The sequence below is a fragment of the Mustela putorius genome, unplaced genomic scaffold (assembly GCF_011764305.1).
Source record: "Mustela putorius furo isolate JIRA1106 unplaced genomic scaffold, ASM1176430v1.1 tig00003942_pilon_pilon_pilon, whole genome shotgun sequence".
NCBI classification, from domain to species: Eukaryota; Metazoa; Chordata; class Mammalia; order Carnivora; family Mustelidae; genus Mustela; species Mustela putorius.
Window position 1 is genome coordinate 10,215,451 of NW_025422087.1, and position 15,326 is coordinate 10,230,776.

General features: G+C 41.1%; 1 protein-coding gene across 4 annotated transcripts in view; it reads right to left on the reverse strand.

Annotated features, from left to right (window-relative positions):
- The window catches only part of DCLK1 (doublecortin like kinase 1), a 346,132-nt gene that overhangs the window by 10,546 nt on the left and 320,260 nt on the right, over positions 1-15,326 (reverse strand). For 2 of the 4 annotated variants that reach the window (XM_045069594.1, XM_045069593.1), the window contains exons 16-17: positions 12,628-12,741; positions 7,134-7,207 (exon numbers count right to left, since the gene is read on the reverse strand). In XM_045069594.1, the coding sequence (XP_044925529.1) occupies positions 7,134-7,207; positions 12,628-12,741 (188 nt within the window). The remainder of the gene's footprint in view (positions 1-7,133; positions 7,208-12,627; positions 12,742-15,326) is intronic. The other 2 variants (XM_045069592.1, XM_045069591.1) reach the window with 1 other exon arrangement.

The following is a 15,326-nucleotide window of genomic DNA, read 5'->3' on the forward strand; positions in this document are numbered from 1 at the left end:
CTTGCCTCTAGAGTATGTACAGTTCCAATTTTACACTTGAATTCTGTAGTCGCCATTTGTAGTTCAGGACAGATGAATTCAGCAAGGAAATAGAACAATGTGCTATTCCATAATTTTTAAAAAGGTACTGCTATAAATATATATGTATATGTATTTTTTTTTTCCAAATGATCATTTTTATTTCCCCCTAAAAAAGCATTCCAAACATTATTTCTCCTCTGAAGTGCTGCCTTACAAGTTTAAATTCTGGGCTCTTTCAATCTTTCCTGAAAGTCAGCTGTCCTCTTTATCAATTACCAAAATTCCCAGTATCAAGAAAATGGGGTCTCTTCTTCCTACTGCCTATCTCTGTAAGGGAAAGTCGTCCTCAGGTAGAGCCTCAATGTTCCATTAAAACTTAAGACTTCCCAACAGATTCATTATTTTATTAGTTTATTTCGCTCATGGTTTGTAGGTTTGTTAGAGTTGACATGAATGGACTTGCAACAGAATTCCCAAGTGTTTCCTCAGTAAGTTATCACTTTGTTAAGAACTCACAAGAGAATCTGAAACCTGCATTATCACATGTTGGTGCTCATTACCACAGGTTAGAGGTGAGCAAGAAATCTCTTGAGATTCTGGAGTTGACCAGTAGGAACCAAATATGTAGCTCTAATCTAGTTACATAAAATACATACCCAATAAGGACAACTATCCTGTGTACTGAGTTACAGCTAAGTAATTGTGTACTGGGGGATCCTGGAAAACAGTACGAATAGTTGACCAAATAAAATGGTAAGGAGGAACTAATATAAAGCTATCCTACACAGAAGAAACTGTATATCCCTACCCGAGAATGTAAGCCCTTGGTTCTCACAATGTTCTTAGGAGCTGTAGATCAAGTGTGAAAACTGAGGAATGGTAAAATCATGCCGGTTACTTTGGCAACTCAGGTGGCTGCACACGCAATAGTTAGAAATCTTAAGAGAAATTAATAACCATCAGGTTTTGGTGCCTGTCGTGGTAACAGGCACGCACGAATGAAAGACAGCCCTTGCCTAATACTGAGGAAATACATTCTGACAATAGAGACATCTAATGAAATCGGTCAGTGGCCTCTTGTATTACCATGAAATGATACTATCCTCCATAGAGTACTCAGATATTTTAAATCTTTATCTCTGACGTTACATTTGGAAATCAGCATATATATATATGGAGGACGTATCCATCTACATATCTATGCGATGTTGAAGGGGAAAAACAGAGCATGCGGGAGGCAAGTCAGGAATGAATCAAGAATATGAATGAGAACATCAGCTTTGTTTCTGCCCGTCTGCGACACCTCCATGTCTGCTGTGCTGTCTCGTCTGGTTGGCATTGGCTTAATCCCCTTGGAAGCAGCAGTAGGGGTAAGTCAGGAGAACTAGCTTTTTGTCCTAGCTCAGCTGATGATGTGTCCTTGGACATGTTTCTCAAGCACACTGAGCCCCAGTTCCCTGGTCCATCGACTAAAGGGGAAGTACAGTGCATGATCCCTAGGGAAACTTTCACCTCCGAAATACTATGAATATGCTTAATATCGCCATCAGTCTACATAATGGATTACATTCCTCTCTTGGCAAACAATAGGCCTTGCAGTCTGTGGATCAAAAATAATTCTGTTCTGCAACGTACGCGCAAGGCTTGCAAGAGATGCACCTCATTTAGGTTGTGAGGCAATGTCTTCTGTCACGGCCGTAATTATTGCCTTTGAGTAACTGCATTTTTCTGAGGTAAATGTTGACTGCTTTTCCACTTTTGCTTTTCTTAATTTATTGCTGGCCATCACAAGTAGTCTTCATTTCATTAATAAAAGAACATTACTGCGCATTTTGCCTTTTAGTCCATCCATTATTCATACCACCAAGGAGATGGAACTGAGGATACAGCTGTTGGGGCATTAATCTAGGAAACCCTTCCCCTTGCTCGCCCTCACTCTGTAAGGACTGAGTTACGAGTTGCTTGCCACTCTGGAAATGTTTTGCCTGCTAGTAAAATTAAACTGCCGAATCAATTGAGATATCCACCCTCCTCATTTTATTTGGCTTACTTTTATGCTTGTTATGATTCTGTTTTGTTTCGCTTTAATACCCTTTTGGGGCCACGCCAGGAACTGCACTGAATCTGGACATTACAACAGGGTATTTCCCTGAAGTGAAGATTGTTAAAATGGCAAAAGGACATCTCGTGGAATGAAACCTAGTCAGCTTCTAAGCTCATTTCTAGGTGTCTCTCTTAAAGGTTATTCCTTACTTTCTGGGAAGGAGCGGCCTCCCTGGTTCTCCACCATCTTCTTAAATACAGGCTCCTCCTGCTGCTCTATTCTTAATAGAATCCCAAGTTGTTCTTGCTCTCTACAATGGGTTTCTGATGGCCTCCCACCAGAGGGTTAAAATTAGAGCCATTTACTGAGCTCAGCCTTCTAGAGGACAAAATTCATGTGCTTCCTCTGCCCTACAGACCTTGATTTTTTCATAATGGAAGCTAAACTAAGCTGCCATCTTGGTTTTCCTTCATCATCCAACCACAACCATAACTAATCTGATAGAAATCTATGAAAATTTAGAATTTACTAAAGCAGGTAAGTTATGGGTAATTCCTTTTTTACAAAAAACTTTTTAGCTTTACTGAAAGTCTTACTCCCAAGCTGCTATAAATGGAATACTGTCCTAGAGCATGTCCTATGTAATTTGATTATCCACACTTTAATTTACTCCAAATCCTTCAAAAACACATTTATCCTCAAAAACACGTTTATCCTCAAAATTAAGGTCTTCTATATTAATGGTCACTTGATTATACATAAGCTTTCCAAGACTTTCTGGTTTAAGTATCATGTGGCTGACACGGATTCGAGAATCATCTAACTTCAGCAGGTCGACATTTACACTCTTTCTGGATAAATAACAGTCTGTCAATACTTATGATTAAGTTCCTCATGGCTACCCTTTCCTACAAGCATATACCTAATAAAATCTGTAGTACATCAGTGACCATCACTGGGGAACGTTCGGAGTCAAAGTATGGCATGAATAAATACAAAGATGAGGGCAGATTTTTTTTTTCCTTTAAATCAAAAAGAGGAAAAGAGATGCCTAAGCAAGGTCAAAAATAAATAGGATACCACCAAATTTCCGATCAATACCGAATCATCGAGGATGTCAGGAGAGGTATAAAATCTCACTTTGGTTCAGAGCCAATCAGTAGGTCTTGGAATGCCATGGCCACTGCTCATTTCAGTAACAAGAAAGTGACATTTTTAAAAGAGAGATGTGGCTGGCATCCTCTTAAGGATGGAACTCTCCAACAGTAAGCCACCTGTTTGACTTGGGGAAAGGACGCAGACATCTCACTCTTCCCAGGCTTCTCTCAATACCATTCGTGGAACGACAGGGCAAAGCACTGCCCATCTTTTGAGCCTCTTGGCTTCACTTTTTAACATCAAGGCTGCAAACCCATACCTCCTACTTGCCTGATCCTTTTCTCTGTAATCACAGCGTGGGTGGGTTCTGAAGTTTAAATCTCTGCCTTCTCTTAAGTGTTACACTGTTACAGAGGGAGTCTCGGGTCGGGGTCGGGCATGGAGTTGGGTGGTTAATCCCTTGCTGGAACAGGGGCATCTGCTCATCCTTCTGGCAGTGCTCTGACGCTCACCGGGGAGCGCTTTCACAATGGCAGAGCAAGGCCAAGGCAACGTGCAGTGAAACGACCCGCAAGGCATGCAACTGGCTGTGGGCGGTTGGCTGCTGGCTGAGGCTAGCCTGGGAGCCCTCCGGACACCAGGCTGGGGTTCCACCCTGGTTTTCGTGGGAACTCTTCTTTCAAACCCGCACCAAGCAAGATGCATTTAACTGACCCCATTCCTTTTAACAGCCGAGCATGACAGCGTTTAATAGCCTTGCAAAGACTGCGCACGGCTGCTACTGCTCTGCCTCATTACTCACTGTTTCAGGATGGTGCTTGAATCCAATATGCACATTTTAGTCACGTCATGCCTGGGAACTCAACCACCCTTTTGTCCTAGCTCACCTCCGCGTTTTATCTCATTTAGCATTTTTAGCTTCTGTCTTGTTTTGATATTTGTTTTATTTAATTGGGTTCCCCCGTTCTGGCCGCTGTAGAGGATGCAGGATTCTTCTCCATGTGCTGTTGGCCACGACACCTGCCACAGGGACACCTTCACTAGAGAGAGGCACAAAATCCGTGTGACCACAGCCCCTTTGGATCAGGTCGCATCTTCAGGACGGGGGTGGGGGGAATGTAATGAGATGTAAATGTTTTCCAGCTGCTTGCAGGAAGGCCATGAGGGAGTGGAATGGCCCAGGCAGCTCATTCCTGGGGCAGGGTCCCCTCTGGACTCAATGAGACAGGAGCAAGGTCTCCTGGAAAAACGGGCCAAGCATGGTGCTGGCTCCCTTGGCTACAGCTTGGAAGCAGCAGCTCTCTGTCCAGAGGCAAGAGAACGAAGGAGAAAGAGGAAAATGGATAGCCACCCTTTCTCCACCATCACCAAAAAGCCTATTAAGAGGGACATGACAATTCTGGGCACCCCGAAGAGATGCTTTTTTCCAGCCTATGCCCTGATGTGAGCTGCTTTACAAAAAGGAACCGGGACTCCCAAGTGTTCTGCTCAGAGTAGCGAAAACAGCCATGAGCCCTTGTAAACACAACAATTGGGAGCTGGGATGTTTGCCTGTAATGATTGTTTATGTTGCAAGTTGGCTGCCACCGTGGTTAGACAAATGCTCCCACTTCCGTGGAGATAAAAGGCAAGCATTTGCAATCAGTGAGGAGACTGTGTTCGTTCTGAGGCTAAATGGCATTATAAAACTTCCTAATTAAGCATATATGCCGATGAGTTTTTAGCATCGTTTCTCCAATTTAACTTTACATACTGGGTGTGCTGTTGACTACAGCATTAACTATAAACATTGTTGTTACTGCCCCCAGCTGGAAAACAGAGCAGTTTATGTGTGGAAGAAAAAAGAGATTATCTCCCATCTGCTCCTGCCCATTATTCAGGGAAGTGTCATTTTGTCTGCTGATGGGAACCATCACTAGGATCTTAGTCAAATGGCCTTTTTATACTCGGCTACATTTATTAATTATTGTGTTTACTTGGCATTTCGCTCCCACTCTTACTCCCTCACATTTAACAACATCATTTTCTAGCGTTTTCTTTTTGAAATTCGATATTTGTATGTGCCATTTTTATTACACAAACATGCACAACTGTAATTAGACATAGCTGATGCATATTTTTAGTTGTAGATCAACTTTACTCATATGTATTTGGCTACTATGCCTGAGGTTAGAAGGAGTACAATTAAAAAAATAAGGGCAGAGCATGGTGTGATTCGATTTATATAAAGTACACAACCAGGCAAAGCTAATTAATGTGGATAGAGTCCTGGTCCGTGTCAGTGTTTACCCTTGGGGCTATGTAACCCTCCCGGAAGGGCCCTGATATAGGCGGTGGGGATCTCTGGAGGTGCTAGAAAGGCTCTGTGCCCAATCTGGGTCCCGTTTTTGAGAATTCACTGGAACGTGCGTTTGTGGTATCTGTACCCTTCTGAATGCAGATGATCTCTCAGTAAAAAGTAAAAGTCGGAGGGACCCATTTCTATGTTAAAATGTCAAAAAAGAGTCTGCATAAAGGCAAATCGTGATTAATCCCCACCCCGAAAGGTTAAAAATAAAACAAAATTTCTTGCTATACCTATAAAGTTATTTTACTAAAGTAAAGAAAAAGGTTGTGTTGCCACTCTGGCATGCTTATCAATCTAGAAGATACAAACAGGCTCTGGGTAAAACTGACGGTGAAGCATTTCATTTAGTTTAGGCATTTTCTTGCTTTAAACAGATTTGGGAATTATCATGGTTTTACTATACTGGATGGTTTGTCAAAGTGTGCCCTTTACTGCTTCCTTAAGTCCTTTGTTCTGAGTGTAGAAACAAAAATCAGGAATAATTAATTGGGGGTTAAAATTATATATTATATGTGTGTGTGCATATATACACACATGTATAAACACACGCACATATATATTTCTCTTTCTGTAAAATTTAGTAGTCTAACCCATGAAAAACATTGGGTAGCCACTACATTACTGCACGTGGACTCCATCATTTGGGGGGAACAAATACAACAACCATGGGAGTCTTTCTTTGCAAACACAAAAGATGTGGAGCTTTACCAGGAGATCATTTCAGGAACATTAAGATGGAGGAGAAAAGTTCCCTGGGACTTCTCACAGTAAAATTTTCAAATCATCAGAAACCATCCTGCCTGTGGATAACTTAAAGAGACACAAACAATGCCCCTTGAAGGAAATGCCAGGGCAGTTGACTAGAATAGAAAATGATTGGGATAGAATTCTGAACCCAGTTTCAAAAAAAAAAAAAAAATCAATACCTCCCATACACAGTCCCTTTTGCTTCTGCAGATAAGCCAGCTAAGTAATCTGACAGTTACAAAATATTGAGAAATAAATTCATGCAATAGCTAGTACATAAAGGGATTTCCAGGGGGAGGGAGGGAACAATAAAACGAAAACAAAACAAAACAAGAAGGTGGAGAATTTGAAAACACAAGCTTACCAACACACACAATGCATTCTATAGCTCATTGTACTTGGAGGAGCTTCTACTGCTAACGTGTAAATGCATTGTTTCATCCATCTAGTAAGGTCAAGGTCGGGCTTGATGACTTTAAAATGACAGTATATACTTCTATAGAACGCACACTGAGGCGCCATTGTTCTTCCATTTGTTACAGGACAGAAGAGCACCAGAAATCATGGTTTTAATTAGCAACATCAGGAAAAGGCTTTGGCATTAATGCTAAATATACTGTCCTTTTAACTGTAAGGAAAATTGATACTGAGCATGTGCAATGGAAAGAAAGCTGGCAAATGTCAGTGTGAATAATGGGTGAAAAAAAGGAATGAGGGGGTGTGGCATCTCAATCAAGATTAAAATGAAACCGATAAAGCAGCATATGGACTGGATAACAAATCAAAAGCATGTTTATCCACTGAAGGAACTGGTTAATGGAGACTGCCAGCACGTTGCCATGGAAACACTGACTGTTGAGCTGCACCATCTCATACCTTATCCAATACATTCCTGGTTGTTGGTAGTAGTCCAAAGACCCTGATCTCTTGATGGTAAACCCGTGGTCCAGCTGAGCAGAGAGAAATGGGGGCAACTCAGTGGATCGACATTGTGCTAGAGAATTAACGACTCCAGACCAAGCCGTTCTTCACCGACTATACACTGAGATACAGTCACCATGCCTCTTTTGCAGGGTGACTAGCTAATAGCCTAAAATCTGCACATTGAAAATAAAAAGGCAAGAAAAGGCACTAATCCCTCATGAATATCTCAGAGGCCAATTTGTTAGAATAGATCTAATTTGTCAGACAAGGTTTTGAATGCACATTTAATAATGTCCTCTCAATTTCAAAAGATATAAACACCTCTTCATATGCCATAGAATGGAAAATGCGTTACAGTTAAATAAAGTACTGAAATCCGTTTTAGCCACCTAAGAGAAAGCAGATTGGACTCCCTCCTCCCCACCTCACCCCACCAGGCTTAAATAGGAGGGCTTCATGCATATGAAATAAAAGATGAAAAGGACCCTCACAAGTCACAACAGTTTGGATTTCTTTAAGAGTTAATCTTCAAAAGCAGAGCTACTCTTAAAGGTGAATCTTAATTACATTCCTGGGCTAAAAAGATATAATGTAAAACAGTCTGTCAATTTTCTCTCTGAAAATATAGAAAAGAAAAGGAAAAAGAGTTTTCACTGTATATTAAAAATGCGTATGTACAGTTAAGCGCTTATGAACCACAAAAGGTACGGTAAATAGAAGACAAGGTAAGTTCTCAAAGTTGTTCATCCTGGAATAAGATGTCAGCCTTTGGCTACCTAGGAATGAAAGATTCAACCCCCCAATCGGAAAACAGTCATCATGCTGTAGGCCCACTCCCCCATCCCACCCAGGACAGGATGCACCTCGCACGCTTTTCTTTCGAGAGACGCTCATGAGTGCTTTCAAGTGTGATAACGGTGCCATGCCCATAGTCCCTACTTCTGAATTCACAAAGGCCTTGCAAAAACATGCGGGGGCACCAGGCATTCAAACTAAAAACTTCTTGAAGGGTTTGGTGTTCCGATTATAATAAACTAGGCTATCCCAGTGTTCACCGAAGAACAATGTGAGATTTTAATCCTTTAAAAAAAAAAAAAAAAAAAAGGAGTGCATTTCGTTTCATTTAGGGGGAAAAAAAAAATCCAAGTCCCCTTGCGGTTAAGGAGTCATATATGAAATCCCACGCTTCTATTTCGGTTCATGGAGTTGGCCACTTGGTAACTAGTCCTCTGTTGCCATCTACAGGCAAAGTGTCCCATAACAAGGACACACAGGAATGTGCTAGTGCGACTGGCTCTCTGGGTAAACTCAGCTTCCCAGAATCACTGTTGTTTGCACACTGATTAGTATGGATTTGTTCAATTAGACGGAAATGCTCCATTTGCATGAGCAAAATGCAAAAGAAGAACTTTAAAGCATTAGGAAAATTATCGGTTAAAATAATAAACAGAATTAAATGAGGAAAAATAAATTGGAACTGACATCTTAGTCATCGGTTCTTCATCAAGCTGAGCAAATCTAATAATGCCTCCCTCCCTTCCTCAGCTCCCAAGAAGTCCACCGTTAAAATGTCATCTCTAATTCCATTTTATGTCTATAAATTGCATTTTAATAACCTTTTGTTTCCCTTTCTCTGTTCTGGGGTGTGTGTGTGTGTGTGTGTGTGTGTGTGTGTGTGTGTGTGTTTTAATCCCCTAACTACTGGGGAAGGTAGTAAAGGGACAAAGGAGTCTTTCTGAGAGGCAGTGTTGCAGTTTCAAGGACGGCCATGGGTTTCCCCCTAATCACATTCCCTGACCTCAATGTCAGAACACCCTTTCTCCTTTGAGAAGGACTGGATGATCCCAGCCAGCCTCCAGCTGGTAATTACTCTCCTGGTCAACTTGAGGACCTCTTGCAACCTTAATATAAAGTTATCACTTGTCCTTTCTTTGGTCTTAATGATGGAGGGGGTGGAGAGCAGAGACGGAAAAAATGACAACAGGAACAGAAAACACTGAGGTTCAGAACCATGAGCGCAAGCTAAACTACGCTCATGTTGTAATTTACATCTGTGACTAGATTCTGTTTGTTATGACAGTATCCTCTTTTTCCTTTGTCACTCTAGGAAAGAAAAGGCGCCCTGAATTCCTTTATAAGCACTGCTCATCTCCAGTGGGTAGTTAGATTTCTAACTGAGGAAGAAGTGCCAGTTACAGACTAATGATTTAACTGTTCATTTCCTGAAAATACAAGGTGATGGACACTACATTCTAAAATAGTAGAATTTTTCATTTTAAAGGGTGTATATAATTTCCAAGCAATCAGTCCCATAGAGGCAGTTTAAAATAAAATACATTATTTGATAGCCTCTGGGGAAAGCATACATGCCCGTGGGACAAAATTCTGTATGAATGAAATTTATGCTGCACTCAGTTTTTTTCTATATCTATCAATAGAAGCCATTACAAAATTATATTAATTATAGGAATATTCACATAAGTGAATTAATAATTATATTGCATTATTAAATTGCCAAATGGTGTGGACAGAATGCACCATTTATGAAGACTCCTCCTCTGACCTACCACTAATATTCTGCTTTACAGCAGAATATCATTCTTTTGCAGATAAAGCTTAGTTTGAATTGGAATACAGTTGACTCTTGAACAATGAGAGGGTTAGGGATGCTGACCCCCAGCGCATGGAAATCCATGTATAAATTTTGACCCCCTTAAACTTAACTACTAAGAGCCTACTGCTAACCAGAGGAAACTTTACTGATAACATAAACAGTCGATTAACACATATTTTGGATATGTATTACAAACTGTATAAATAAAGTAAGCTGGAGAAAAGAACATGTCATTAAGAAAATCGTAAGAGAAAACACACTTACAGTCCTGTATTTATTTACTTTAAAAAAGTCCATGTCTAAGTGGACCCGCACAGTGCAAACCCGTGCTGTTCAAGGGTCAACTGTATTATTCAATGCCAGGGCTCCTTTCTCTTGCGGTGGTCCCCTGAGACTTAGTCTTTGCCGGGTAAGAATGGGAAAACTGCTGTGGAGTATCAGCTGACTTAACCAAGGCTATTCTGGAAGTTAATCACAAAGGCAGCCAAACTGGCCAACTTCTGATCCCCAGCCCCTCCCTGCCACTGGCGACCTCTCCCAGGTTCTAATGGAGGGTGTGGACATTTATGAGAGAAAAGCATTCTCGACAGGGTGCATGGCAGGCCAGAGTCTCCCGAAACAACCCCTGAAATTTACAGTTGTGCTCTTTCAAGCTTGAAACACCAACAATACTAATTAACATGTGAATCGTGATTTAGAGTGGACAAGGCATTTTTCCAGGTATTTCCCCAAATAGTTATTTTGAGTCTCAGTTAATTTGATACTTTTTTTTTTTACATTTGTACTGAATAAAGAAGATTCAATACACATATAACTAATGCGTAATCAGGCCTACACCGTCCATTTTGCAATTTATAAGTATACAGCTAGTTTTTACAGTTTCCATGGGAACATGTTAGTGATGAACGGAGGAACTGATATGGAATTGTATTCAAAATGGTCCAATCATGATAGTTAGGGGGGAAAAATCCATAGACCTTGATCTTTAAATACTAGTTGGAGTTTTTTGGAGATCTACTTAGATAAAGTTTTAATAAACTGCATGGATTAGGTTTTGGAATTTATCCCAGTTTGATTAAAGTAGGATTTCTCCTCAAATCTGTGGTGTCTATCCCTGGGAAAATTGCTCTGAAGTTCCTACCCTTAGTCATTATAAGACTCCCAGAATACTGTGAAAAAACCATTACTGAGCAACCAAGGCAAACTTAACCAGAGACTAATTAAAATAAAAGACCAAGAAAAACAGAAACAAAAAACCAAAATGACAGAGGTGGAAAAGCACCCTTCTCACAGCCGTAAGCCCTCAGCGGGAGCAGGAAAGCAGTCCTTTTCATGGACAAGCGTGCTGGCAGTCCATTCCAAAAGCAAATTGTGGAATCGAACATTTTGGAATAGACTTATATCTTGAATGAATGATGAAAACAGAGTGTAGAAGGTCTGATTTCGTAGAGAATTGCCATGAGATTATTACTTCCCCAAATTACTAACTGAATATTAGCCGAGAACAAAGAACGCTGACATCTAGAAGGACATGAAGGACAATGTACTTCTGCACTGAATTTCCTTAGAACAAACTAGAGAGAGAGGGAAGGAAGAACGACTTTCAATTTTAAACCCTTAGCAGCACTGAGGAGCATCCAAAAGTCTACAGTTGACTTGACACCGTGAGTGGGCTCAGGAGCCAGTTACTCACTCGTAACTCCAAACACGGAATGCAAACAGTACCAGAAAGTGTATGCATACATTTGTGCCACCTGCAAATTCTGGAAACTCCTATCAAATAGTAACCCAGCTCCGGAATGGATTGGATCGAATATGTCACCTATTTACCTTTCGTTTATCTGGAGCTCTTGTACAACCAAAAAAGAAAAAGAGGAAGGGGATAAAACACCCGAAAAAGTGGTAAAACATTCAGTATTGCTCCTGAGCATAAGATACTCTTTTGTAGCATATATACTTTTTAAAATTCGACACTGCAGTGTCTAAGCTCTTTGTCGAGAAAAGAAAAACAGCCCAAGTGATTTCACATGGAATATGCTGTTCAAATTTACATACTCCGAAAAAAGAGGAAATTATTAAAAACTCAAGTAATTTGGGACTTGAATATATTTACTCTAGAATATGACACCAGGAAGTATGAGGTTTCATTATTTCTCTGCCCAATTTAATCTTTGCCTAGAGCTGCTATCAAATTGCATATAGTGTATGTCTGCATGTATAGAACAGGAAAAAAAAATCCTTGTGCAGCCACATCAATAAAATGGTAAATGGTAAAAGACTTTCGACTTTAAAAACAGAAATTTCTAAGGAGCAAGACACCGTTTTTTTCTTTGGGTGTTCGCAGCAGCTCAGTCTCACTGAAAATCTTACTGTGTAAGCCTTCTGCTAATGTTTTGGCTTTCATTTGGGTTTTTGCATGAACAAAGATCTATAGTGTTCCAATCTCTCTCTGCAGTGTCGTCTCTCTTGGCTTCCCTCTCCCTCCAGGTTCTGGCAAAAGGACACTAGGAACTCTTTTTCTCCGAGCCCCAAAGTTTGCATTGGCACAGAGTCCACTGTGGGGGAGGTTTTCAGCTTTAAAAAATAAATCATGAGATTAATATATACTGCGAGACACCCTGGAGGTGTTGGATAATGAGATGACTCCTAGGGAAATGTTCGGCAAAAACACATCATATATAGAAGCCCCAAGCCTCCCCCAGCGCATTCAGTGGTCGAGCTGTCTAAAGAAATGACCCATTCTGCTGTCTCTGGGTGGAATCTCCTGAGTAATGCCTGTCTCTTAGGTGGATGGCTTTTAAAAAGTCATAGGTGGATATTTCAGATGCTTACTGCTATGACAGAAACTCCAGCTGCTGTGCTGTTCGGCTTGGGGCCTGTGTTGAAATGCTTCTTTATCTTTCCAGCTACTGACAGCTGATGTTCATTTTCGGGGAGGCCGTCATCCTGGAAAAAAAAAAAAAAAGAAAAAGAAAAGAAAAAGAAAGAAAGAAATGAAAAAAAGGAGAAAAGGGGGAAAAAATGAGATAAATGGAAAATGAGGCCAAGATCTTCTAGTACCAAGGAGGGATCTTGGAATTCCTAAGATCTCAGAAATAAAGGAACCAGTGTCTTGTCTTCTCATTAAACATCATTGTTGGAAGTAGGGCTCTGAGGTCTCGTGCATTTCCACATCTGCCCTAAAATTAATTTGCTGCGTCCTCTGACTCCCAGAGTTCTGTCCCTAAATAAAAGTTGTTATTTCTGTGTTTGGTTTCTAATAAAATTGATTTCAGCCAGGGCTCTCTAGGGACATATGCCAAAGGGCAAGTTAAATCTGAAAAACCAAAAGAAAGAAAAAAAATCAATGTAAACATCTTTTTTTTTTCCCCCTGAACCAAGAGTTTTATCCTCTTAGCCCATCATTCAGGCCCCGACACGAGGCAACTGACAGTCCTGGGCTCATGCAAGCGCCCGTAAATAAACTCGGGCTGGTTCCACCGGTCCTCAATCGACCATTCTATCATCCCAGACAACCTTCCAGGCAAACAGTTCCTCCCTAAGTTTCCAATCCTCCTTACTGCCCTCAAATCATCTGTTATTTTGACGTACTTCACATTGAGGCTCATTTTAACGAAGGCTTCTGCTCTCCGCCGGCACCGTCTATGATGGAGGCTGGACAGATTGCTCCCCTCTGCTAAATACTATGAGGACAACAATAACCAGAGCCGTAAGTGCGAGCCGCCACACCCACTCATGGTGGAAAGGCTGCCCAAACCCGAAGACAGAGACTGCGTTCTATTCACTACAGACCCCTCGGCTCTTCACACGGTGCTTGGCAGATGGTAGATGCTTAAGACATATTTGCAGAATAAATAAATGAAGGGATAATAAAGTGTTTGTTACTATCTGTTAAAACCAAAATTCCTGGCAAGACTTCAATGCCATTCATCATTTTCCTTCTCTTTTTTCCCTTCCATCATTTTGCATGTTATTTCTTGGCTCCACCCAGGAAAATAAATGGCTGTGTCCCTAGCATAACACACTCGTTCTGCTACGTAACCTAGCCTTCCCCTCTCTCAGCATTTGGCTATCCATGCCTTCAGGCGCTGTGAACGGCGGTCTACAGTGGACCAGGCGCTGCAGGAAGTGGTGGGGAGAGACGGTGAGCAAAAAGAGGCATGGGCTTTGCTCTTTTTTTTTTTTTTTTTAAAGATTTTACTGATTTATTTGACACAGACACAGAGAGAGAGAGAGAGAGAGAGAAGAGAGATCTCAAGTAGGCAGAAAGGCAGGCAGAGAGAGAGGAGGAAGCAGGCTCCCTGCTGAGCAGAGAGCCCGATGTGGGGCTTGATCCCAGGACCCTGAGATCATGACCTGAGCCGAAGGCAGAGGCTTTAACCCACTAAGCCACCCAGGTGCCCCATGGGCTTTGCTCTTATGGACTCTATGGCCTCTCCAAATCACCTGTTCCAAAATATTTTTCCCCAGAAAGGCATAATTCAGTAGAATGGTTCTTCTGTAAACTCCTAATCGTTTTTTCATTATATGTATTTGCACTCTTTACATTCTTTTCGGTGTTATGTGATTTTGTATATATATATATATATATATATAACATATACATAAATGTATAGAGAGAGTTTAGGGATACACACACACACACACAATATATCATCAACTCTGAACTCTTGCTCTTTTGTAATCTTCCACATTTTCTGTAATGTTTAACATAAGCCGTTGGTTCAGTGCCCTGCTCACAGTGAATACTGAACTTGTGATATTCTTGGACTGATTTGTTAATGGCTAAGAGAAGGAACCATTATTAGGCTTATTAAGTCACATCTGAAATCAAATCTGGAAGAAGGATGCTTTCCAGGAATTGCAGAGTGATTTCAAAATTTTTAAAAAATCTGTATTGCGTTAAGAGTCAGAAATAAAGTGAAGGTCAATTAGGGTAACAGTAGGATAATACTTGGGGAGGGAACGTTAAGAGACATATGAAGTACTTACTCTGTCCCGGGCTATGCAGGGATGGCAGCGGAGGGTAGAAAAATGGTTCTCTGCCCCCCAGAACCTTGCGGGCTAACGGAGAGACAACGTATTTACACACAAGATCAAATAATAAAGCCGATCAACAATTTAAGAAAGAGCTGTCGTAAGGCTTGGAGGCTTGTGGCTGAGCTATGAAGGATTTCAGAGGAGAGAGGATGTATTTTCAGTTGCAAACAGAGCGGACCTGAGGAGGACTAGGCGATTCAGCCGGGTCCTTAAAGAGGAAGAGCCATCGAGGCTTAGAGACAAGAGAACCGCTGTTTTGGTGCACAGATGCGAGTGGGAAACCTCAGGGCCTGTTTGCCAAAGAGTGAGTTAACCAGTTTAGCTGTAGTTAAGAGTATGTGGGAGGATAAGGATGGAGAAAGCTGAAAAAAAAACACCCAAAAAACAAAAAAAACAGGAAAAGACTGGCCACAAAGGACTACCAGAAAGATCCAGAAATAGAAGCCTTAGTCTCCATTAGGGAGAAAAACAATGCTTTTTAATAAGCAGGG